We start from the raw sequence: 26,453 nt of genomic DNA, 5'->3' as shown, positions 1-26,453 counted from the left end.
CTTTTTTTATTTTTTGACCTTCGAGGGGACGCCACGGGCAAACTGGCGGGAATCGGGAAAAACGTAAATGATGAAAGTTGTAGCACTCGAAGAGCACTACTTGCATACCAACTTTCATTCGAAACAGTTGAAAACCCTAGGAGCTCGATGCCCAATTTATTGCTTTTTTGACATTTTCTAAGTTCGTGACCTTATGACCTTGACCTTGGGACGAAAATGAAAAAAATCGAGCTCCGTGGGGCTATGCAGGTGCCATTGGGTTAACCAAATACCGAAACCCCTGCCAGATTCGACAAACTCCCTCGGAGAAGATGTAACTTGAAATCGGCCACCCCCTAAAAACACATGTTTTTTGGGCGTGGCTCTGCCCATAATGGGCTTTTTTTTCAATCCTCTGCTTTTTCTTCAATCCAATATGGCCACCAAACCACATGACATCAATTATTCTTAATCATCCTTATATTCCCAAGTCATGGGGAACATTTATATGAAGTTACCCCTCAATCTGTCCAGACATTCTGGAGAAGAAGATTTTTTAAAGGTTTGAGGGTTAATCCAAGATGGCTGCCAGACCAATGAGACCTATGATGTCATAGCTATCAAAGTTTATTCAGCATGGATAGTTGATCATTTGTGTGCACTTTCACTTAGATCTGTAAAATGGTTCTGGAGAAGAAGATTTTTTTTACCCCTTTTTGTTTTCTGAAACAATATGGCTGCCAAACCACGTCATAATAATTTGACGGTTGATGTCATAATAATTTTTTTCTGTGTTGAAATATTTCCCTAGTTGAACCTCACAAATTTTCATACTGATCTAATGCAGTGTTATACTTGTTGAAATTTGACCAGCATACCACTTCACTGATGATGTCATAGTCAAATCACTCTTATTTCCCATGCAGAGTCGTTGCCAGGTGCCAAGGTTTAATTTTTTTCCAACTTGCGGTTTAGGAGATACAGAGGTCAAAATTTTTTCTGTTTTTCCAACTTTGATGCCACCCCACATGACCTATGACATCATAATTATCATTAAAAAAATTCTGCATGACGAGTCACATCTATGGTCAAAGTTTCGTGTCAATTGGATAAAGCGGTTGCATAGAAAACAAAGATAATTCACATGTACGGACGGACGGACAGACAACCTGAAAACATAATACCACCGGAGACATCGTCACCAAAAGCATAAAAATAGTCAACTGGTGTTGCTAGTGATGGCTATTGTTGATCTGTGTCGGTGGGCAGGAAGGACAATAAAGGGAATCAACAGAATGTTGATTGACATTTGCTAACCGCCATGGGAAGCAAGGAAGAGCTGATGTTTCGGCCATTTAAACCTCTTTTGCTCTGACAAAGGATTAACGTCTGAACGGTAAACTTCTCCATGGCAGTTATGATACGTCAACCAACATTCTGCTGATATAATCCATTGTTCAAACTGGAATCACTGCCTTCCTCCGAATGATTAGAATTAAATTTCAATGAGGAATGTAAGGCATGCTAACTGGACACCAATTATTGGACTCTACAGATGGGTGATTAAATTTTAAAAACCATACGATGTGCACTCCAACTCACTTTGCTTCTGAGTTGCGAATGCCTGAGATTCACTGGAAAATAAAAAATAAAACTCTGAGAGTAAGAAACTTCCTTTGAAAGCTCCACTTGACATTCTAACGCTCCACTTCGGCGAGAGTGGTTGTGGCAAATTGCTTCCAGAAATACACGCACGGAAAGGAGAAGACAAACCATTGGAGAGTGAAACTCGACTGTCAGGTGCAATTTTAAAAGTTTTTCCAACCATGAGAATCTCAAGTCATGAATGTTTTGTCAAAATATATCCTTGTGTACGAGTAGATCTACCTCGGACACGGCTTGTTTTCAAAACAACCACTGCATGGAGCACAGGCAACAAGTTGCCTATGGTTGCTGCAGCTTTCTAAAGAATAACTTCTGCTGGTTATTTGGCAGACATCAGAGTAAGGCTCGAGCTTGCACTCCTTACACAGACCAGGCAGGAAGTCCCAAAGCTCACTGCAGCCTGGGAGTTAACAACACATCCGCTCACAAATGCATCTGGAGAGAATGCCTTTCAAAGATTCCGGAATCATGTTCCTTGTTGTTGCTTCAATAATCTCATTCATCCCTGCAAACACTTTCCCTTGTACATCACCCCCCCCCCCCGTTATAATGCCTCTCTTACAGGTTGGATAACGCTTTGGTATAAATGCAGTCGGATTTTTCATATTATAAGGGGAGGGGTGGGGGGCAAAAGGGTTTTTCCATTTTCAAAAAGTTTCAGAGCCAAAAACATGACTTCAATTCCAATGGAATGATTAAACACACCCACCACTGGGAAAAATGTATCACAGTGCTTGGAAACGACATACTAGAAAGGGACGGACATCTGTGCTTAGTTTTGTTGGCATAAGACCATTTATTCCTTCATGGTTGTGAGAAAAAAAACACCTTTCCCTCCACATCAAATGTCTAGGCTCATGGAACAGCTGAAGAAAAGAGGGGGAAAGGGTTAACATCCTTACAATATGTAACAGGCATTCATAAGACGGATCAAAGGCAGTAATATCAGCGGAAGGTGGGGCAAATTCCCCCTCCCCTTCTCCACCCACAGTCCTTTTGAACATTTTTCATTTCAAAATTTTCCACCAACCAGAGGGTCCTCTTGTGTGGATGTTCATGATTCTGAACATATAGCCAGGACTGACGAAATGGTGGAGGTGGTGGCATCTTGCCCCCATATTTCCTGCCAGGGGGATTCTTGCCCCCACCTTGTGACACATAGATCAATGTGTGTACCAGATACAACGAAAGCAAGCAGCGGAAAGTAGTGAAGATGGGTAGACCAGTAATGAGGATGCGAAGTGATAATAAATCGTATATGATAGCCACGTGGAGCAATCCCAAAAGCAAAGGCAGTTGCTGCAATGGCACAAATAAACAAATAAGTGAACTGACAAATGACACAAATGCAAGTCCATGTCTACAGTTGCTAATTATTTGATTTTTTTTACTGGAATGTGCTCATTAAAGGTGATTAATAAGAATATTTCACCAGCAGACTGTTTACACTGAAGGGTGGGAAGGAGGGTTTTGAACACTGTAACATCCTGCCATGTTTTGGCAAGCACACGGGGCTGACCATGCCAGGAGAGCAAACAGCCCACTCAGGCAGCAGAGGCCACACAAACAGGCCTCTTGCAGAGGACACCATACTTTTCCTGTCTTTCCCGTCCATTTATTCATCAATGCTCTTCCTTTTGGGTGTGTCTATGTCTTCAGTTAATCCTGTTTGCTCGTATATTGCACCTTTAGTCCAAAATATAGACATGACGACATGGGTGACAATTGGCTCAATAAGAGGTAAACGTAATGTGCTGATTGTATTAACACAAGGTGTGTAAAATTGTTTCTCTGCTGGTTCATTTCGTCTTTTTGTAACGTTTTCCACCTCAGCCATTGCGACCTCTCATTGGAGCCAAGTTAGAGCAGAAATCACTTACAGCCAAAAGTTTCCCAATTGTGAGCCATATGTAGGTGGAAGGTAAAAGGGGGGAGAGGTGGGAGTGGAATTTGCCTCTTGTAGCTACTACACTAAAACAATCCCATCCCCATTCCCCACCTCCACACTTTCAAAAACCCACATTCACTGCTGCTTACGACCACAATGCACAACACCTTCGGAGCAAATCTGCGTGGTTAATTCTAGATTGCTTCCAGAACATGTAAGTGTTACAGTTATTGTCCCTACTGCTATTGTCATTGCAAGGAAATATTAGAGTGGAAAATGGGCATAATTTGTGCACTTTTGGTGTACTACAACTAAGCTCGCTGAAGCGGTGTTAAGGGTGGTCTTGTAGTTTGAACAGCTTCGAACAACACCGATGGTTTTAACACAATAACAATCCAATAAAACTGTCAAGCTTACAGTACATCATCCAACCACAGCAGGATGGCTGGTTAACACTACTCATGGTATCTGCACGAAGAGGGATTACACTCATACCCACTCAACAGGTAAGATACCGTCATACTTCTGTCAAATTCACTTCGAAGGACGATCAGAATGTTGGTTACTTTCTCCCATTTGCTCTTGTACTCTGTGGATGTGTCTTTGTTTCTGTGTTTATTCATGTTTGCTTTCCAATAATAAGTTAACTTTTGCAAACATTTCTTCTTGTGACTTATTCTCAATATATTAAGAAGTTTGGCAATGAGTGAATCTATTACCTAAACTACCGGTCAAAAGTTTAAGAACACCCCCCCCCCCCTTTTCCAGTTTTTACTGAAATTTAAGCAGTTCAAGTCCAGTGAATAACCTGAAATGGTACAAAGCTAAGCGGTAAACTATCAGAGGTTAAAAAAAAAAGTTTGTTACCAAAACCTGAAAAATAATGTAAGTTTCAGAGTTGTTAAAAAGGCCCTTTTCAGGGAAGAAGTAATGGGTTAGCAACTGCAGCTGTTCTGCAGCAACGGAAGTAAATTAAGCCTTGAAAGTTGATGCAAACAATTCCTACAGGTGTCCCAACTTTTGTTGATTAGTTACAAACTCTCTGCCTGTATAAAAGTAGTGTTGGAACAGACTGTGTTGCCACAATCTCTGAAGCATTATTTGAACAATATTGCACTGCAGGAAGTAGTATATTGCTGTCATAATGGTGAGAAAAAGACAATTAACAAAGGAAGACAGACAGACCATTATTAACCCTGAAAAGTGTAGGTCTTTCCTTTGGAGAAATTGCAAAGAAAGCCAAGGTGTCAGTGAGTACAGTTTCCAAGACCATCAAAAGGCACTTGGAAACTAGAGGAAACACTGACAGGAAGAGGTCTGGCAGACCCAAAGCCACAACACAATCAGAAGACAAGTTTATGAGAGTCAACAGCTTGCATGATAAGCGGCTCACAGGACAGCAGCTTCATGCACAGCTTAACACTGGTCGAAGTAAGGAAGTCTCAGTTTCAACTGTGAAGAGAAGACTTCGAGCTGCAGGTTTGACAGGTCGAGTGTCAGTAAGAAAGCCATTGATAAGATGGCAAAATAAGAAAAAGAGGCTTGCCCGGGCCATGAAGCACCACCAGTGGACTACGGAACTGGAAGAAGGTCTTATGGACTGATGAATCAAAATTTGAAATCTTCGGTTCATCACGCAGGGTTTTTGTACATCGTCGAGTAGGTGAAAGGATGGTTCCTCAGTGTGTGACACAAACTGTCAAACATGGAGGAGGAAGCGTGATGATCTGGGGCTCTTTTTCTGGAACCAGAGTCGGTGACTTGCACAGTCTGACTGACACCCTGAACCAAAAGGGCTACCACAGAATTTTGCAGCGCCATGCAATACCCTCTGGTCTACGCCTAGTTGGTCAGGGGTTCATCCTACAGCAAGATAACGACCCAAAACATACCTCCAGGCTATGTCAGAACTACCTTAGAAGAAAATAATAAGACGGGAGGCTTCAAATCATGGGATGGCCAGCACAGTCTCCAGATTTAAACCCCATCGAGCTGGTTTGGGATGAACTGGACAGAAGGGTGAGAGCAAAGCAACCGACAAGTGCAACACATTTGTGGGAACTTCTGCAACAGTGTTGGGAAGAACTTTCCGAACAATATTTGATTTCCTTTGTAGAAAGAATGCCACGAGTATGTTCGGCTGTTATATCTGCAAAAGGTGGCGACTTTGACGAGTCAAAAATTTAGATAAAATTTTGTTCAACAAAACGATTTCATGATTTCTTTTTCAGCTGCAGTTGTTTATTTGTTCTATGCTTTAATTTCAGAGTTCATTGAAACATTAAACTGCTTACATTTCAGTAAAAACTGGAAAAATGGGGGTGTTCTAAAACTTTTGACTGGTAGTGTATAAAATAATGACAGAAGATAGACATGCATCATGCATACAAAAAACAATAGATACAGCATGTAGAATATCTTTAAATTACATTTTCACATCTGCAAAAAACAACCCTAACTCATCCTCCAATGCTTGTATTGTATCCATACCTTGATATAACAGTGATGTTTGACTCATGAAGGAGTATGTGTGTGTGTGTGTGTGTATATATATATATATATATATATATATATATATATATATATATATATATATATATATATATATATATATATATATATATACACATATATATATATATATATATATATATATATATATATATATATATATATATATATATATATATATATATATATATATATATACACCGGTCATAGTGGCGTGCGCCTGTAATCTGGCTACTCAGAGGCTTGGGTTGGAGGATCGCTTGAGGACGGGAGCTCTGCGCTGGGCCGCGCTATAAGAGGGTGTAGGGCAGCTCGGAATCATGGCAAAACCCAATCCTTATCCCTGTGTCATAAGAGGCGACCAGGGTTGCATCAGGAAGGGCATCCGGCGTAAAACCTTTGCCAAATCAGTATGTGGATCATAACGGATGATTCCGCTGTGGCGACCCCTAACGGGAGCAGCCGAAAGACGAACAACAACATATATATATATATATATATATATATATATATATATATATATATATATATATATATATATATATATATATATATATACTCACGAATAAAATGTCAATGTGTGTCTGTGTGTCTCCCCCATAACTCCAAAACTATAAAATCTAGCAGCCTGGTACTTTGCATGCATACAAATAAAACTCCAAGGAAGTGCAAGAGTGAAAATTGGGTGCTTGTGTTATTTAAAATACCCCTTTTGAAGATAATTAATGGCCTTATTTAATTATATCCTTCATCAAGCACATCCTCGATCACCTCACTCTCTGGGTTCTCAATGCGTTTCTTGGGTAACATTGCTGGGGTCTGAAGCCGCCATGTGATTTGTCCTGCTCAACCATGCATTGACTTGAAACAGGACGCAACGATTTCTTCACGATAATGTTTTTTTTTCACTTTCCTCGCTCATTTTATCGAATTCCTGTTCATCATCACGAGGAATCGCCGTATACATCACTTTTGTAAGTACTATAGTTTTCAAATTAGGAGCTTGGAGCGATTTCTTGCATAAAATGATACGATTTTCCACGATCTACTCTCACAGACTAATTAAAATACATCATCGAAATCTTATTTCGGTTTTGAGGATCGGACATCGTCCAGACTAAAAATGTGTCGAAATCTGTTGTGAAATCTGATGAGTTAAAGAAATAACGAGTCCTATAACTGAGCCGATATATCTATTTACTTTAAGCAAGCAATTTACTAACCCTAACCCTCACCCTAACCCTCCTTCTCCAGAGGTACACAAGAAAACGTGACATTTCCAAAGCATGAAACACCTTTTTTTCCTGTTTGGAGAATTCTATTTAGTGAACAAAATTTTTTAGGAATGTGCTAAAATTAACCAACTTCATTGAGCTATATGATTTAATGTGTTCACTGAAAACCTCGTGCCCTGACCCCAGAGGGACTGCCTATCCATAGCGTCTGCTACATCTGTTTCTATATTTTCGGAGTTTTCGCGAGGTGCTCCACAGGGAATCAAAGCAAATCTGGTGAAAAACGGATGTTAAACAAAAAAAGTTATCACGTTTGTGTGAGCCCCAAACCGATGTACAACGTGACGTGTGCACAGACGAGCAGGCAAGATGGTGGATAATCTGCAAAGTTTATTTCACAGGCAATTTAACTTTGCGATGTCTCCAGGGTTGTTCTACATTCAGCTGCAACTTTTCTGGATAAAGCCATTATTCAAACGAATTCATTTTGTTTCATTAACTGCTGCATGTGCGGTGAAACATTTTACTTAAAGGAATCCTATATGTTTTGCAGCGACAGCCTGGCCAACCTTATCAGCCATTTAATCGGAGTGCTTGCATGAGTGCTTATGCCACTTGCCGAACGCCTTACCGTCGATAGCGGTACCGTGCTACGTCCTTCTGAGCGAATCGTTCACTCACTGTGGATGCTTTTGCCACGCCACGTTATTCGCAGCGGGTCGTTCGTGCACCGTCACCAAGAGCGAGCGGTTCATGCTCCGTCGCTCTGAGCGAGTGGTTCATACTCCGTCGCCCTGATCGAGTAGTCCGTGCTCCGTCACCCCGAGCGAGTGGTTCATGCTCCGTCACCCCGAGCGAGTGGTTCATGCTCCGTCACCCCAAGCGAGTGGTTCATGCTCCGTCACCCCGAGCGAGTGGTTCATGCTCCATCACCCCGAGCGAGTGGTTCATGCTCCGTCACCCCGAGCGAGTGGTTCATGCTCCGTCACTCCGAGCGAGTGGTTCATGCTCCATCACCCCGAGCGAGTGGTTCATGCTCCGTCACCCCGAGCGAGTGGTTCATGTTCCGTCACTCCGAGCGAGTGGTTCATGCTCCATCACCCCGAGCGAGTGGTTCATGCTCCATCACCCCGAGCGAGTGGTTCATGCTCCGTCACCCCGAGCGAGTGGTTCATGCTCCGTCACCCCGAGCGAGTGGTTCATGCTCCGTCACCCTGAATGAGTTGTGAAATAACATCTGATTTCCGAGCTGTTTGCCATATTTACATGTTTTCTAAATTACAGAGCGAAAAAAATTTTTCCACTCATCACACGCAGCTGTTTATAAATATTCATGTTTGTGAACATATCCCTGAAACGTCGATATAAATGCAACGTTGTGTTTCGGGTAAAACCTACTCATGTTTTTTGGGTTGTTGCCGATATCAGCCAGTTGTGTGTGTGTGTGTGTGTGTGTGTGTGTGTGTGTGTGTGTGTGTGTGTGTGTGTGTGTGTGTGTGTGTGTGTGTGTGTGTGTGTTGTTCATAAAGCACAACATTCTGTCCCATCCTTGCTCTACCCACTCCAAATACAGTGCAGCACCCTCCTCCCACACCTCTCTCACTCTCCCCTCCCCTCTCTCTCTGTCTCTGGACATGTGCGGACGGTGTTTGTCTCTGGACGTGTCCGGGCAGGGTTTGTCTCAAGACATATCCGGGTGGTGTTTACATCCGGACGGGAGTTTGTCTCCGGATGTGTCCAAGCAGTGTTCGTCTCCAGCCAGGTTGGCTCCAGACACGTCCAGGTGGTGTTTGTCTCTGGACGCGTCCTGGCGGTAACCATGTAATCTTTGTCTGTTTGACAGAGCAGCCGGGCTGAGGCCTCCGGGTTGGAGGTGATGCTTTGGTATAAGGACTTCATGTCCATTAGGGATTGAGGGAGTGCTCGTCACGCTGCACATATTTCGATGTATATATATATATATATATATATATATATATATATATATATATATATATATATATATATATAATATTGTTGTGGGAATACCTTGGCGGGGAAATTTTTGCATCGCAATGTATAACGAGAGTTATTCCCTTTGTGCATGCATTGGCATTAGTGTGAGGCAATTGAATTGTGATGTAGGATTATGCATCATTATTTGTTTTGAGAACTGCAGTAGTATTCCTGCCAAGCAAGTGTGTGTGTGTGTGTGTGTGTGTGTGTGTGTGTGTGTGTGTGTGTGTGTGTGTGTGTGTGTGTGTGTGTGTGTGTGTGTGTGTGTGTGTGTGTGTGTGTGTGTGTGTGTGTGTGTGTGTGTGTGTGTAAAACGGCTTTTCCTTGAAACCCTTTTTTATCCCTCTGTATGAATATATTATAAAAGGAGCCGTGTCCCTCGGTTTGTCTCTTTGTCATATTTTGAATTGAGAACGGATCAACGGATTTCAATGAATCCAACGATGGTGGATTCAAGGAACTCCCTTGAAGGGTCATGATGCAATAGAAAAAAAGTTTTTTTTAAAAAAACGTCGGTTTGGGCATGGGTGCGCATGGGCAGACGTGTCGAAACTTCAAACGCCAACGTGCAACGCTGGTTATCCCTGCGCCGATGGCAGGATCCCCCAGGAATCCTTGTTTGTTCTTACCCTATAGATTAGCCATTGTGAAGTGACAGGTCTTATATGCTTGTCCGTCTTAAATGTGCTTTGTAGTGATTACCCAGGCCATTGATGCGGGTTTCGGTTGGAAAAGCCACCACCACCACCACCAGACCCTGCCGACATTGGTGTTGTCAGTCCCATCGATATAGTTGAGAGGTCAATGCACGATGACCCACCAACGAACTGGGCTCATGGGACAGTGACAGCCATGCGTGTTGGGGCTCGCGGCGTCATGGACTAAGACAATAATGGGGTGTGCGAACCACGTGGGGTGGAGGGATACGTTCCGGGACCCAACGGGGAGAGCTGCACACGATTTCCCAGTGTCTTCACAGACACAAGCCACCACGCTTCGATTGAGCAAAGATTTCAGAATTGACAAGGGCAATAAAGGAAAAACAGACACAGACAAAAGACCGAGTAAAGAAGGAAACACCATCGTTTTGGACAAATGAGTACGTGTCAAATTTTATTCCTGAAACGCAGCCATTTGGTTTTTTGGTCACATGCTGGTGTAAGGAGCAAATCATGAAGTGTTCTTCATACTGACCTTAAACAAAAACGCCATTCATGCAGACACACGAGAACATTGAAACCACAGGTTCACAACTTCACGTCTTGCACAAAAACACAACCAAAAACTGTTAAATTTTGCATTATAACTTAAAAAGGAAATAATTAGTCATAGAAAACCGCGAGATCTGTGACTATACTAAATGCCCTCATCATCAAGTACCATCATCATCAAGACGTCCGTTATCGCAGCTCTTAAAGGAAGGGTACAGCTATACAATGCCTCTGTTGGTGAAGAAAGATAAAAGCAAAGACAGGAGTCAGAGTAGTAACAGAAAGAGAATGTAAGCTCGATACGACATTAAATGTTAATTTGGTATTATTTTTAATCACAAGAATAAGTGATAAAACATTGTAGTGGTGGAGGGGAGAGTGGATGGAGGAGGTGGGGGGTGGGGTCAACATCTCAAAACTGACAAGGGCAATAAAGGACAAACAGACACATGGACAAAAGATCGAGTAAAGAAGGAAACACCATTGTTTTGGACAGTGAGTACACATTGTGTTTGCTCATAATGAAGTGTGTAACACACATCCTCTCCAGTCATGTGTTGTCCAAAGAAAGGAAGTGCATGTCAGAATTCCGCCGTTGCTTATCAAAGGCTGATAGTATACATTTCTCGAACCCTAAAGCTGTAAAAGAGTCTGTTTGGAGAAATCTCTTTTCGATCGATCACAAAAACCACTTCCTAAAGAGGTCGAATGCGAAAGAAAAAAAAAAAAAAACATGAACAGCTGCGCAACTTTTTGTTGTTGCCTGTGCATTATATGCGACGACTTCTTCTGTTGGTCTGGGACATATAAATACTATTACACACGAAAGAGGCGGAATTTTTGCCCTCGCCCCTCCTTCCTATGTCTGCCCCATACATGCCTACCCCCCTCTCCCAACTACTAATGTTACATGAATATCCATTCCTTTTTCTTTGCCTTTCACCCAAACTTTATAATCCCCACTTTTTCATCAATCCTTTGCATATCACCTCCTTTTCTCAAAATCTATAATGAAGTCTATTACCCCACCGCAAGCCTCACTTCCTCATTCCATGCAGAGCTAACATGTACATAGCCCTGAATTCTGCAGAAACCATTTTATCCTTTCTGTCGCCGTTGCAGCATTTGCTGCCATTTCTGAAACTACTTTCCCCTCCCCCCCCCCCCCCCGATCGTTTCTGGCCATCTTGCTGTGATTGTCTTTTGTTGTTGCCAGTGCCGCTGTATCTCATAAGGCCCTTCCTGCAGGTGCAGTTACAGGGCACAAACAACAAAAAAATCCTTTCGAAGTGTTTAGTCTTGGTTTTGCAAACTCACAAACAACCGAGATTTGTTACGGGAAGTAATTTTCCCAGTCTGCCAATGCCAATCGGAATTGCCCCTGGGTCCCACCCCTCGAGTAGTGGCCATGAAATCTCTGCCAGGACGCATTGTTTTTGTAAGGAAAAAAAAAACTTTTTTTTTGCTGACACCATATTTAATTATTGCCTCGTCGATAGTCATAAATCTGCGGTCGGGGTTATTGGGGTTAAGGGAGAATATCCGCGAGTGACTGCGGCACAGGTTAAAGATCACCAATGCAGCCGGTAACAACGATTATGCTCAACCACGTTAGGAACTGCTCAACCACGTTATATCTGGTTCGAATTCCCAAGCTGCTGTGAATCTATCAGCATGACGCTGTGGAATTGATACAGAACATTGTAAAAGCAAAAGATAGCGCTTTCTTCCTGGCAGAATTAAAAGTCCACCGCAGCGCAAGAGGTGCACCTCATGTCCTCCTCACCATTCGTTTGAGTATTCACGTAGTATATCTGCCCCGAAGGCGACGGCACGCTTTGCCAACCCGGAGGGAGTTTTGAGTCCTCCTCCTCCTCCGTGTCTGCATCTCCACCCTTCTGCTGCAGGCACACAGGCACGAAAAAGTGAGCTTTCAAAGCAACTTGTTGTTTATTGAGATGCTAGATGTATCTAAGAGAAGTCCGTACAACGGAGGCAATGGGGATAAAAGATTCCAGCCGAGTTAGCAGATAGGCAAAGGAAGCCAAATACATTCTTCCGTCTGTTTATAATCTGGACTACCTCATTATTTTTAGGATATATCAAAGGCCCACGCGTACACCCGTGAAAATGTATTAGATGTGGTACACACCATGTGTTCATCCGTCAGCGTTTTTCCAGTTGTGATTATTGTCGATGTTAAGTGACCGTCCTAACGTGACCGTTTCCTGTAAGTGTCTCCGAACCATGAATATAGTCACAGATGTCTGACATCTCATCATTTAAAAACAAACCAAACAGTGTTATGTGTACTGTGAGGTCTCTACATACAATACGTCTGAAAGTCATACTGTGTTTCCTCCCAGGTTGGTAAAAACAATTTGCTTTTGACCTTTGACCCGAGATGTTTATCTTTCTTTACTACAGAAAGCAAATTTGGAAAGGGAGGTGGGGGTAGATGCCAGGTTCTTTGTTTAGGATGCTTCTTCAAGGAAATTTTACGTTCTCCAGGTGCCCATAACCAGCGCGGAGGGGATCAGACAGAGAAAAACAAGTCGTCACCAGTCACGTGTCTCTCCCTGCAACGGAATCTGTCACACACCTCGTATTCCCATCGCATCGACATTGACATCTCATCCTCGCTCCTCGTTCATCACCGATTACCGCAAACCATTCCTTTTCCAAAAGGGAAAGCACAAAACGTGGCTCGGAATTAACACAGTGTGTTGCAGTGATTTAAAGGGGGGGGGGCATGGAATGTGGTGGAAAACTTGGAGGAATCCAGGATACACTTTGACAATAAGACTTTTGTCATTTCTGCTGGAGGCAGCTCATCAATCCAAAGAGCTGTTCGTTTTGTCGTTTTCATTGGTTGCATTCGGGATGTTTTTCTCATCGTTTTCAGGGCACGCGCGCCTTCACTCCCGACGGAAGCTTGGAATTTCATTACCTGTGTTCTCGGTACTTAGAGAAGAAAACAATGTCCTGAAAGCAGCTTGTCTGGTACACCGAGAAGTGGTCAAACAGGCAACCTTAGCGATAAAGGCCCTCAGTGGTAATGGAAAGTATGATAAGTCTGTAGCGGAGGCTGAAGGAGGAAAAAAAAAAAAAACACACCCGTCATTGCCTCATTAATCATTTCTTTAAAAAATAAATTAAAAAAAAGTAAGGAAAAGAATAGAAACTATTTGAAAATACACAAATTGACCTTGAAAAAATGAACAAGCCAACTTGTTGAGTTAGATCAAGAGGGTTGAACCCGATAAATCAATTAAAGAGCCGGTTAACGCACAACATCTCTGTGCTCTGTGCTGAGATTCTCGATACAGATGATGAAAAAAAACATCTGACGCCCAACTGTTGATGTTGGACTTCATGCTGATCTCCACAGTGTAATAATCCGGTTCTATCGAGATAAAGCGACGTGCTACAAGTGTGTGAGAATTGCTCGATTCTGCATATATGTCATAGTTGGTCTCTTTCCAAAGGAACTAAGAATACATAATAAAAATTACAATGGCACCCGGGAGAGCGCATACCACTGCCATGCTGAACAGCTTACGTTTTGTATACCACCGATAGGCCGAATCTGCATCAGGACCTTGATCCAAATCTAATCGGCTTGTTCTCGTCATGTACATAACTCATCCACCAAATTTTATCGTAATCTGTCCACAACTTTTTGAAATATCATGCTATGTATCATTTTTGGCCCCATCTCGAAATGGTGAAGAATCACTTACAAATATCATAGATCCAGAACTTCACCAACATATATATATATATATATATATATATATATATATATATATATATATATATATAAATATATATATATATATATATATATCAGTTCGTCCCCATCACAAACCTAACCTGTCCACCGAGTTCCATGCAAATCCGTACATAACGTTTTGACATATCCTGTTCACAGACAAACAAACAGACAAACAGGGGTGAAAACATTACCTCCACCCATCTTCGGTGGCAGAGGTAATAAAATTAAACATTTTTTCAATTAAAAAAAAAATTAACTTTTGATAAAATCCGACAATGAAAGTTAGTTCACCGTTATGTATTCAAAAGCGCTGTTGCCGTAGCATCAAATGTCCAAGAACAAAGTGAATGATTAACTCCAGTCGTGACCCCTGTACGGCGCAAAGAGTGTTTTTCAACTTTGTGAAAGGTTAAACTCGACACACCGGTACACGAGCAGAAAAGCCTATCAAAATGATGCGTGACCTTTCTGTAGTTCCACACTATTCAGCCGTGTTCTGCTGAACTGCAGGTACGTTTCCTCATTCATGTTCTGATTTGTGTGAAAAAAAAATATAACACTCAATTGAAATTAAGTTGTTCCTCGATCATACACAGATATCTCAGGATGGATGGACTGATAGACAGAAGTGAACCAATTGCTTAACCCTGCCGTTTGCTTTGTGTGCACGGGGTAAAAACATGCCTACTTCAATGCAGATATAATACATCGTGGTTATATAGTTCGGATAATCACAATTGCATTGTCCCATGGCCTGACAACAAAGGCCTGAAATCTATGCGCCTTCAGAAAATGGTGGCGGTATGATTTCTTTTTTCTTTCAGTTTACAGTTGTGGGTGGAGTCAGCTGTCCAACCAATGGGGCGAAGGCAGTCCGTCCAGACATGCAAACATAAAAAGTACATAACATAAAAAGTACTAACAGCTTATATATGTACATAGCTATTTACATCGGTATACACATATATGTATGTACATTACCTATATAAAGTCTAAACCATCTTTCAAATTTTTAACCTTTTGTTGCCTTCTAGCCTGGGCTTCAATTCCACTATTTAAATTATTTGAGTGGGGCAAGTGTCCCAGTCCCTGCTGATGAGAAACAACCCCATAATATGATGATGCCACCAGCATGCTTCACAGTAGGGATGGTGTTCTTTGGGTGATGTGCTGTGTTGGGTTTGTGCAAATTGTAACGTTTTGCATTTAGGCCAAAACATTATATCTTGGTTTCGTCAGACCACAAAACTTTTTGCCACATGGCTACAGAATCTCCAGGTTTTTTGCGTACCTCAAATGGGACTAAAGGTGGGCTTTTTTGAGTAATGGCTTCCTTCTCGACACCCTCCGGTACAGGCCAGACTTGTGGAGTGCTTGGGATATTGTTGTGACATGCACACAGTGACCAGTCTTGTCATAAAAGCATGTAGCTCTTTCAAAGTTGCCATTGGCCTTTTGGTGGCCTCTTTGATCAGTCTCCTCCTTGCTTGGTCATCCAGTTTGGAGGGATGCCCTGATCTAGGCAGGGTCTTGGTGGTACCATACACCTTCCATTTCTTAGTGATTGTCTTGACTGTGCTCCAAGGGATATTCAAGGTCTTTGAAATACTTTTATACCCATCCCCTGATCTGTGCCTTTCCACTTTATCCCGGAGATCTTTTGAAAGCTCCTTGGTGCTCATGGTTGAGTCTTTGCTGTGAAATGCAATACCCAGCAGAGGAAACCTACCGGAACAGCTGATTTTATTCTGAAATAAACGTAATCACTACAATTTAACACAGGTGGAGGCCAATTAACTTGGTGTGTGATTTTGAAGGTGATTGGTTGCACCTGAGCTAACTTAAAATTGCTATTACAAGGGGGATGGACTCTTATCCAACCAAGATATTCTAGTTATCTATTTTTAATTAATTTTGTGAAATTCTGATTTAATGCAATTTAATTCCAGGCTATAAGGCAACAAAAGTTGAAAATTTTGAAAAGGGGTGTACCCTTTTCATAGGCACTGTATACAGAGTAATATACACATACTAGCGATACAACATAGCTGGTAGCAGACGACAGACCGTACACGGGGAATGACAAAAATACGCATTGTGCAAAATGCAAGGGGTACTATGGAACGCCAAGAGTTCCCAAACATTGTCGGCATGTCCGCTAAGTGCCACAGCAATTTCATAGGGATCGTGTGACGGCGAGCCGAGTTTTTAGTGTGCAAGCTTGGTATTATAATAGAGATGTACATACATACATATACAGTAAACACTCACATATCACAGGTTCTAATACCGCGGGCAACCAATTGTGTTCTGATTTAGTTATCGTGGTATTTCATTTCAGCCAATCATGGTTTTTGAGCTGAAATGAGTCATTGTTTGCGTCCGCGTGTACGATTAGCTCCCATTATGAGCCTTTTCTTGTTTCTCGCGCACCATTCATTGTTGTAATCAGACCAGCATATGGGAATGAAGCTAAATTAAAATAATGAATCATCATCAAACAGGAAAGGATTACAGAGATCCTGTAATACTAGATCTACAAGATCTAGTAGACGCAAAACAGTTAATAATAGTGCCCAAACATAAAATGATGGACAAGTTACTTGTGCCAAAAGACAGAGTGAGCTTACGACATTGTGTGAAAAAAATTGGGTTGTTAGATACGTTGGCAAGAGGTGAAAGTGCGGCATCTGGTGGCCGCCATTACGGGATCATTGAATCGACTTTGTGGTTAACGCGAGTCAAACATCCGTGCTGGCAAAGCGCAAAAGGCTCATTCCAGTCCCGTGATACTTTTATTGAAAGGATGGCAAAAGCGCTTAGTAGTGTTTGGGTTGAGGACCATGCAGAAAAAAAAATGCCTTTGAGTGGACTGATGTATGGGAGAAACCATTGTGGATATACCCATCTGAGTGCGCCGGTGCATGGGAGAAATCATTACAGATTTACCAACAATTCCACGATGCACCCGGGACCAAGCTGATCCAACAGCCATCGCAACAGCCATTGCAAGAGGACCAAGCTCCTCCCTCGAACAGCATCATCATTCCGAGCTAAGTCTTGTGTTTTCTATTTACAGCAGTGTACCGTACAAATGAGTACGTAATATGTTTACCCTTACCCACCTCGCTGTTTTGGAATTAATTTTAAAAGGTAAAGCTCGTGTTTTTGTTTATTTTATACTGTATTTATTTGATTTACATGGTTATTTCAATGTTCACATGCCTTATATACATTTATGTGTTTATTTCTGGCTGCAGCCGATCTTCCTCTATATTTGCTCAAAGCCCAGGAACCGAATCCTCCTTTTCACATTGGAACTTGGTTTCTACAATCGCGGTTTTAACTATCACGGCATTTCCCAGGAGCCTAACATCTGTGATATTCGAGGGGATATCAGACCCCATTACTATCATGAATACCAGGAAGCAAGTGCCACACCAGCTATTGCTGTGTGAATCCTGACCAACAGGAAATGCTTGCCACATTAACTTGTCAGTTCTGGGAGCACCCAGGAATAAAATGGCTCTTCTGGCTAAGAAGTTGCATAGGCTTTGCCTATAAGCATAAGCTTAGCAGAGCTACAGCCCCCTACATCTCCATAAGGTTACACTGCAGCCAATACTGAGTAGATAATTTAATTCTCAATTTTATGGACCATTCCACCCCAGAGAGGGAACATCCATGGACACACATTTCATGCTTGTTGGCCCTCGCCTTATGAAGGTCTTTTTTAACCCCCAACATTTTTTTTTTACATTTAAACAGCTTGAGACACACACCTTGACCCTTCGGCCAGAGTACACAGTCCAATAAGCATTGTTAGCCCTCGTCTGTGTAGAGCAGAAGCTCCTTCCCAGAGTAATCTGGTTGAAACAATTTAAATTAAAATTGTTCCTGGCTTCTCCCAGAACTGTTTTGTGTACCACCGACAGGTTAATGTGTGGCAGGCATTTCCTGTTGGACAGGATGCATGCAGCAGCATGAGCTGATGCGGTTCTTACCTCCTGGTACCCACCACAGTAATGGGATCTGATCTCGACTTAATGTTTTGGAAGGTTTGCCAAGTTCACTCCGGGGAGGAGCTTCTGCTCCTCGCTCAAGTCATGGGGACCTACTCCCATTGAATAGTGGTCTAATTGTATGACCATGCATTCTGACCCTTCAGGGTTAGGATGCGTGTGTTTGAATGACCGTGTTATTCAGCAATCGGGCTGAGGTGCACGTGTATCCTCATGGGACAGTATCGTTGGACCGTGTAATTTGGCCATTGGGTTAAAGTACATGTCCCAAGTTCTGTTTAAATGTAAAAAGCCACCCTTTTAAGGCGAGTGTCATGGGGACCTACTCCTATTGAGTAGTCAAATTGTATGACCATGCATTATGGTCCTTTGGGGTTTTGGAATGTGTGCGTTTGATTGACCATGTACTTCAGCCTTGGGACTGAGGTTAATGTGTATGCTAATGGAGCAGTCTTGTTGGACTGTGTAGTTTAGCCATGAGGTCAAGGTGCATGTTCCAAGCTGTTTAAATGTTTAAATATTTTTTACGGTTTTTTATTTATTTTTTAAGGCCTCCCTCACAAGTGGAGAGCCAACAAGCCCGAAGCATGTGTCCATGGATGTTGCCTGGTCTATAAAATTAAGAATTAAATTATCCACCTGGTAATGGCTGCAGTACAATCGTATGGGGGGCTATGGCTCTGCAAAGCTCATGCCAAATAGGTAGACCCTGTGCAACTTCTTAGCTAGAAGAGCCTTTTTAAAATATATAACAACACACACACAATATTGAGAGACTCATGGAAGAGCAAGGTGACAGAGGGTATAAAGACAATGCACTGACTGTGGGGGCAGTGGGGGCCATGGTTAGATACAATAAGCAAGGAAAGGAACATGAAATGGAAAGGAGGGTATGGCAGACAGTAACCAGAAGCAAGATTAGGTTAGGTTAGATGAGGTTAGATTGGGTTACTGGGTTTAGAAAAGGCTGCAGTTAGGGCTGAGTATGAGATTGTGGTGGACCACTTGCTTTCAAGAAACCTTCGAAGGAGTGGAATTGAATGGCCTCAGGAAGGCTGTTGCAGAAACGGGATAAAGAGATGAACAAAGAGGTTCATAGTTTTATCTTTTCAATGTCGGGGGATTAGAGTTCCCAGACTTCAAACCTGTGACAAGCATAATGACACAATGCTTAGCACGAGATCAAGCACAGAATTCCTCATATTTCATCCCTCCACTTTTACTCTCTTCCTTCCCCAGACTCCCTAGAACCATCACAAAAGTCTCAGTGTGAAGTTGGCTGCTTTGATTAAAATTTATTATCGACGTCTCACGGCCAGCATGCGTACGGTCGATTTCATGGGTTAGCGGCATTATGAGATGGTAATTATTCCCGCGTCGTCTCACCTGAGTCATTCCTTCCCAGCACACAGAACTTTCAGTATCTTTGTAGCTCATATCACAGTTCCCACCCTGCAGCAGAGATTAGCAGCCAAGCCCACCATGATGGATGTGGAGTGGGATGCATGTGATGCATGTGATTGCTTTGCAGAGCCAGGGCTATGGGCCATGACATTCCATGCATTCCTGTATGCCGGGAACAGTGCAGGTCACATCAATCAGGGAATCTCCCAGAGGAAGGTCTGTCTGCCAGGGCAGTAAGGAACGAGCCGCTGAAGTGAGACCGTACAGGCCACTTGCAGGAAGGATTTTACTTTTTGATCGATTCATCCCTCTCGACTGACTTCTTAGGTACTCCTTTCCAAATGACGCAGGAAAAGGACAAAGGAAGCATTGTGTCAGCAATTTGATTATGATATATATTGTGATAAATTGTTCTTCCTGTTAAGGCTTCTCCAATTTCAGATGTTTTTGCCTTTTGTTCCTGCATGAGCCACCTGATTTTCAATCTTATGTTTTTTTTTTTCCAATGGCAGCATCAAAGGCACATTTACGTGCCTTTTGTTATTCATCCAATGGACATAGTTTGTAGGATAAAGCACAGAAAGTCGACAAACTTCCCCCCAAAAGCTGAATCCCCACTGATGAAGGTGTGTTGAGTTATTCAAAACATTAAGTCACTTCCATCATTGATTGTTAAACCTATCAAGCTCAGAAGGGGGGGAGAGGGTACATCCTCTTGAAGATGGTGCAGTACCTTAAGACACTAAGTGAAAAGGAGAACAGTTTTATCAATCAGTCAATATATTGACTTACATAATTTAACATATCATTACAATAGTGGCATCAGAGCTTTAGGTCAGATGTCGTCAGGGTAAGTCTGCAAACAGAAGGGAAATAAATCAATTGGTATCACGCGCCACCATCTCATTGGTCAGTGAACAATGGACAAGTGGGTTTATGAAAGTTAACGCCAACTCCGGGTGAAATGACTACAGTGTGACACAATTGAAGTGTGAAACGGCACAGCCAGCTCAGATAGGCCTGCCAGTGGTTCTTTAGCACTTTCCCTCTGAGTAGAAGTGTGTGAAAATGTGAGTGTCAATGCTATTCTCAACATTTCTCAATGATGACATCTCATCAGATTTTTATCAGATCTCATGAGGAATCAAAGAGGATTTTTTGAAATGGACTAAAGTTCTCACTCAGTCCTGGTTTAACTATTTTTGGAGCAGGAGGAGAACTGTTTATAGAAAAAGCTTAGTTCCAACAGGAGGTACCCATCTTGTCGTGAAACTCTACAGGGAGCATGTTGATTGGAGTTGGTCGACCACTTCTGGTACCTCTGACAACATTTACGTGACACGAGACAAGTTTAACTGAAGAAGCATTGTTAAAGATAAGATGAGAGGGTGTGGCAGGTGAGGGGGACGGTATCGGGGTCAAGAAGAGGCCGCCAATATGGCTATGTAAGTCCGAGGCTGATTGACGCTTCATTCTATGGTGATCAATAAAGCCTCCATCTCCTAAACTGTGACTCGACATCATCACAATATAGCGTATAAGGGTGCTATACAAGACTGCTTTAATCGCACCAAACTTCCGGATTTTTTAAACAATCTTTATCATAATTATTTTATCAAAATTGAAGTATATACCTGAACCCTGTTGCAGGGTATCGTGTTCTATGGACTCTTGAGTTACAAAGCCAAGATGTACAAGTTTTTAAAAAGGTTCTTGGAACGAGACCACTTACAATAAATAGTCCAGGAAATGCCGTTCATAATTTCCAACGAATAAATTTATCCGAGTAATAAAGAAATATTTTTCTTAGTAATTATAGATATACTTGTTCATTGGAAAATGAGAAAATGTTGACGTTTCTTGGACTGTTGTATGTCATTCCTTGGATGGGATTCAAGATCGTTAGAATATCATGGTCATTAGAATTCGAGATCATCAGAATATCCCGCGATGAAGCCGAGTCTATAGGCCTATCACTTTGCCATCGCCGACAGGTCAGTGGTCACTCTGTCTTCCGCCTCTTTCCTGGTCTTGTACCCTTTGCCTGATCCATGCATTCTCCCCTACCCCTCAACCCTACTCGTGCATCCCTAATCTCTGTCTATTTTCTCCTCTCGGCCTTGCTGTTGGCATTCCCCCCTTCTCTTTCTGCTGTTCTCTTTGTTGCGTTGTACCCTGATCCATCCTGTGTTCTCACTCTTCCACGAGCCTCGACTCTGTACAAAAAAAAATAACGACTTGAAAGATTTAGGATTCAAAAAAGGATTTTTTTTTTTTGGTGGACGGAGGTTATGTTTTCTCCCTTGTCTGCCTGTGAGCAGGACATCTCAAAAAGTTGCGGACAGATTCGGCCGAAATTTGGTCGGTGTGTAACGAGTACAAATTTGTTCGATTTTGGTGAAGATCCAGATCCGAGAATTTTTTTTTAAGTTTGAAAGTGATTCTTCACCATTGAGAGACGAGGCCAAAAAAAAAATTAAAAATGATATATAACACGATATGTCAAAAAGTTGTGGATGAGTTGTAAAAAAAACTAGGTGGACGAGTTGGATGGGTGACAAGAACAAGCCGATTCGATTTTGATTCAGGTCCAGATGCGGATCCAGCCTATCAGTGGGATACAAAACGTGCACTGTTCAGCTTGGCGGAGGTATGCGCTCTACCGAGTGCCCTTCGAGTTGCTTTTTACAAACATCAGGCTTCTATTTACATTGTTAGTTGTGTCTGGGTGGGACAGGTAAATAAGGCCGACAGAGCGATGGAAGGCAAATACACGTCTCAAAAAGGAGGAACAGCAGAGCCACGTCCCACATCCTTAAGCATGTAGCCAATTAAAGATATTCATAACCAAATGATTTGGACTCCAATTAGCAAATGTAGAACAGACTAGGTGAAAAAAAAATTAAAATCCTCACATAACCCAGATAATAAAACCATTTAAGCCAACGATAACCGCCTCTTATACATCAGTGCATCACAGCATCTAATTCCAACGCATCACTACATTTACCAGGACAGTGCAGCATGTTCATATTATTACCTCTGCCACTGAAGGTGAATGTCAATGTTTTCATCCCTCTTTGTCTGTTTGTTTGTCTGTCGGTCTGTATGCAGGATATCTCAAAAGGTTGTAGACGGATTCGGATGAAACTTTGGAGGCACGTTGGGTGCGTGACGGCGAAGAATTGATTAGATTTTGGTGAAGATCCAAATTCGGATCTGCATATGAGAATTATTTAATTTTTTAATTGATTCTCCACCATTGAGAGATAGGGCCAAAAACGATATGTAGCACGATATCTCAAAAATGTATGGGGCCTGATATATTCTCGTGGATCAGCCATTGCGTGGCGGAGGTATGCACTCCACTGAGTGCCCTTCTAGTTATTCATGAGATGGTGCACGGAAGCTAAACAGTATCAGGTTCCTGAGAATTGCGTAAGAATGAAGCACGAGGTAGCATTGGGTGTCGTTAGTGTCGTTGACAGCAGTACAAGTGGTTTCGCCTTTCGGATTCGTAAAGGAAATGCATCCGATGGAAGTCACAAGATAGCAAACCGTATCAAGGTCTTGGCAAACCATCGTGGCACAGAATCACATCCAGATGTTTATCACTTTCAGCAACGATGCAAGCAAGAAAGCAGAAGCCCAAACAATGCTCGGGAGAGATGAGGTTTCCAAGATGGCAGTAGTCTTGGAGACATGACCTTTACGAGCAGAAACAAGCACAGGAAGAAGACATAGCCCATCCTCAGCTTTTAGAATCAGCCTAAGCAGTGGCGTGGTGCAAGGACTCAACCTTATTCATAGATTGTGCTGAGATGACTGCAAAAAGCACTTGCCCGTTGGCGTCGCTGCTATGGTGACTCACACGTGGAAGGGCACAAAAGTCCACAATCACGGGTGGTCTCAGTTTTACTCTGACGACCGGTCCAGACAGGTGAGCTGCACTCTGCCAATCACATTTTATTCCCCGCTGCCCCAAGCTTACCCTGTTTCGACAACTTTGTGCATCGCAGTCCAATCAGTGTCATTGCCAATTTGGTCACCATCATCTTGCACAACCATTTTATCTCACAATCTTTAGGGGAGTAGTCGTCGGATGATACCCTGCAGATTTTTGTCACTCCTTGCAAATTATGTCACTCCTACAGTATGCTCCAGGAATGTGGCTACCATGGAAACCAATAAGAGCTACATGGGTAGGTCTCAATTTGGACCTCATTCCTGTTTGTGCTGGTTTAGCTTCTGGTTGGCTGTTAGATCCAATTTAATGTTGTACAAAGCTATGCTTTAACACTACACTACGCAACTATTCGCAACCTCATACATAGAAGTATAATGGCTTCCACTATAATATCTTCGTCCTGTCCTCTTAATGGTAATGTAGTTTCTGTTAATTTTCTACCATTTATCAATTCATTCCACCATCACTCCTCTCCTGCTGGCAATGCATGTCATTGCAAATGGAGCTTTCGCTACGAGACATGTATAGATTTGGCTTAACGATCATATACGCTGAAATGCTGGTATTCCAGCAGAGACTACATTACCCATTACCGATCTTAAGTGACAATTATACGTCTTCTTCTTATTATTTAATAGCCAAAATTATTCTCACGTTCTTGGTGGGTTGGCTCCAGGAAGCTTGGCCAAAGTCTTTCAAGAACCGGCTGGCGAGGCTTGACATTCAACATCAGGTAAGGGCAGGAATTTATAATTTGTTCGGTGTGGTGGTGATAGCTCAGCTACTCTTCGCAAAGGACACCGTGGGATCTTTAATGTCCAAACAACTAATGCCAGCAAATGGGACACCAGTCTAAGGTCAATTTGACGGACATTGACACATTGATGAATCGCTCTGCCTGTGAAACACCAGGATGACAGTTTATAGCTGGGTCGGGATTCGAACCCAGGCTAGACGGCTTTGAGGTGAGTGTGCATACTTCTTTGCCTTCCTGCCAGCCTTGTATTTTTCATAAGATGGTTAAAGTAAAAACAGCCAGAGAATCAGATTCAAGGTTGCCCATTGTTTCAGAGATTCATGAAATTCCATTCCCAGAGATCGCCGTTGGATGATTACCACAATTAAGAAATTGTTTTGGAATGTCATAGTATTATGTTGCAGAGAACATGTAACCTATAGAGCTCACTTGAAAAAAAAACAACAAATAAATAAATAAATCAGGGGAAGCTCTGGCTACCCACACAATGTTGTCGCAAGGATGTTGTCCGCCCACTTCTTATTACTGCAGCTGTAAATGAGCACTTTATATGACAATATGTGAAAAATGCCATTTCAGATAAATTAATGTCAGACTTTCCCTTCCTTGTTTTGTTTCCGAACTGCAGTATTACAATTTCTTGTCATTAGTCATCTCGATTCGGATGTTTGGAAAGAGCATGTGATTTTGAGTGTGAGTCAGCGATGAGCTGGGCCAGTTGGACAATAACTGCAATCAGACTCGTCATGGAAGGAAGGTTAAAAAAAAAAAAAAATAAAGAGCATGGAAGGGAATGGAGGAGGGTAAGAGAGGGTTGGCTGAGATCTGAGAACAGGAATGGCAGCTAGATTAACAACGATGGACAGAGACGGTAAGGAAGAAAGATCGAGGGGTCAAGACGGAGCACGTGTGTTCATTAAATGGGTATGTATACCAGACCAATCCTCAGAATGTCCTAAATTGTGTAATTCCCCCAAACACTTCCGAAGGCACGAAATATTGAAGAAGGGATGTCATTTCAGCAATGGAAAAGTGCCGGTGAAACAGGACCAATTAGATATTACCTGTCATTGGTTTCTTCATTTGAGACAAATGTACCGAAGAACGGTCAGGGTAGCTTCCAGAACGACTTTCATGTCTGGTTTCCATGAGACCTTCATGTGAAGAGATGGCAAAACAGCGAAACACAGCCCCCAGGGCACACTCGAAGTGCACACTCCAAGCCGACCTGCAAGCTCTCAGGAAACCTAAACCCTACATGTTGGCGTGCTGCTCGAGAAGACGTGTGTCCTCATGCAAACTTACTCAACTCGAATGCCATCGTAGAAACACGGGAGATAGAGAGATAGACAGAGACAGAGACAAAGACAGAGAGAGAGAGAGAGACCTTCATCTATGTTGCCAATTGTGAAGGAGAGGTAAGGGTTAACAGCAAGACAATGCCATCAGAAGAAATGAGCCTGCCCTTTCCGCTGGACTGTGAAAAGAAAATAAACTCAACGCGCATGCTTCATGGAGTACGTCGAGTCATTCGGGAGAACTTCAGCTCAGTGAATGGTTTCAGCATGAAATTACGTTCGATTGCATCTTCCTGGATGCAGTGAAAGGTTCATAAAGAAGCAAAATGTTCGAGGGCGATGCAGTCGGATGCGATGTTAGGATAATCCTTTAGGATATGTGACGTGTATTATGGCAACCAGGGACATTTTTTAATGGGACTTTGGGAGCTGTTCATCGCAATGAGGAACATGTGCAAGGTTCAAAAAGTTTGACGAATTAGATATTCACAATTACTTTATATACACACTAAATATGCCTCGTCATCAGACTTTTTCCGGCTTTTCCGGGGTTAAAGTGAGTCTTCTTCATCTTCGTTTGTATGCAGCACAAGGTTGCGGGGTAGCATCATTGACTGAGGGTGCGGCTGTGCTGCTGATGCAGTGCCCTCTGCTGGTTAGGGCAGGAATTTGTAATTTGGCCATGGTGTCGGCGATAGCTCACCTATTCTTTGCGAGGGACACCGTGGGATCTTTATCATAGG

General features: G+C 42.4%; 1 protein-coding gene across 3 annotated transcripts in view; it reads right to left on the bottom strand.

Annotated features, from left to right (window-relative positions):
• Positions 1-26,453, bottom strand: part of LOC147021241 (growth arrest-specific protein 7-like) — a 74,189-nt gene that overhangs the window by 45,201 nt on the left and 2,535 nt on the right. For 2 of the 3 annotated variants that reach the window (XM_085891032.1, XM_085891030.1), the window contains exon 2: positions 12,271-12,385. In XM_085891032.1, coding sequence (XP_085747158.1) covers positions 12,271-12,385 — 115 coding nt within the window. The remainder of the gene's footprint in view (positions 1-12,270; positions 12,386-26,453) is intronic. The other variant, XM_085891031.1, reaches the window with a different exon arrangement.

This window comes from Eptatretus burgeri, chromosome 8 (assembly GCF_056783735.1).
Source record: "Eptatretus burgeri isolate ZD-2024b chromosome 8, Ebu_testis_v1, whole genome shotgun sequence".
Taxonomy (NCBI): Eukaryota; Metazoa; Chordata; class Myxini; order Myxiniformes; family Myxinidae; genus Eptatretus; species Eptatretus burgeri.
This window is presented reverse-complemented; position numbering and strand designations above follow the sequence as displayed.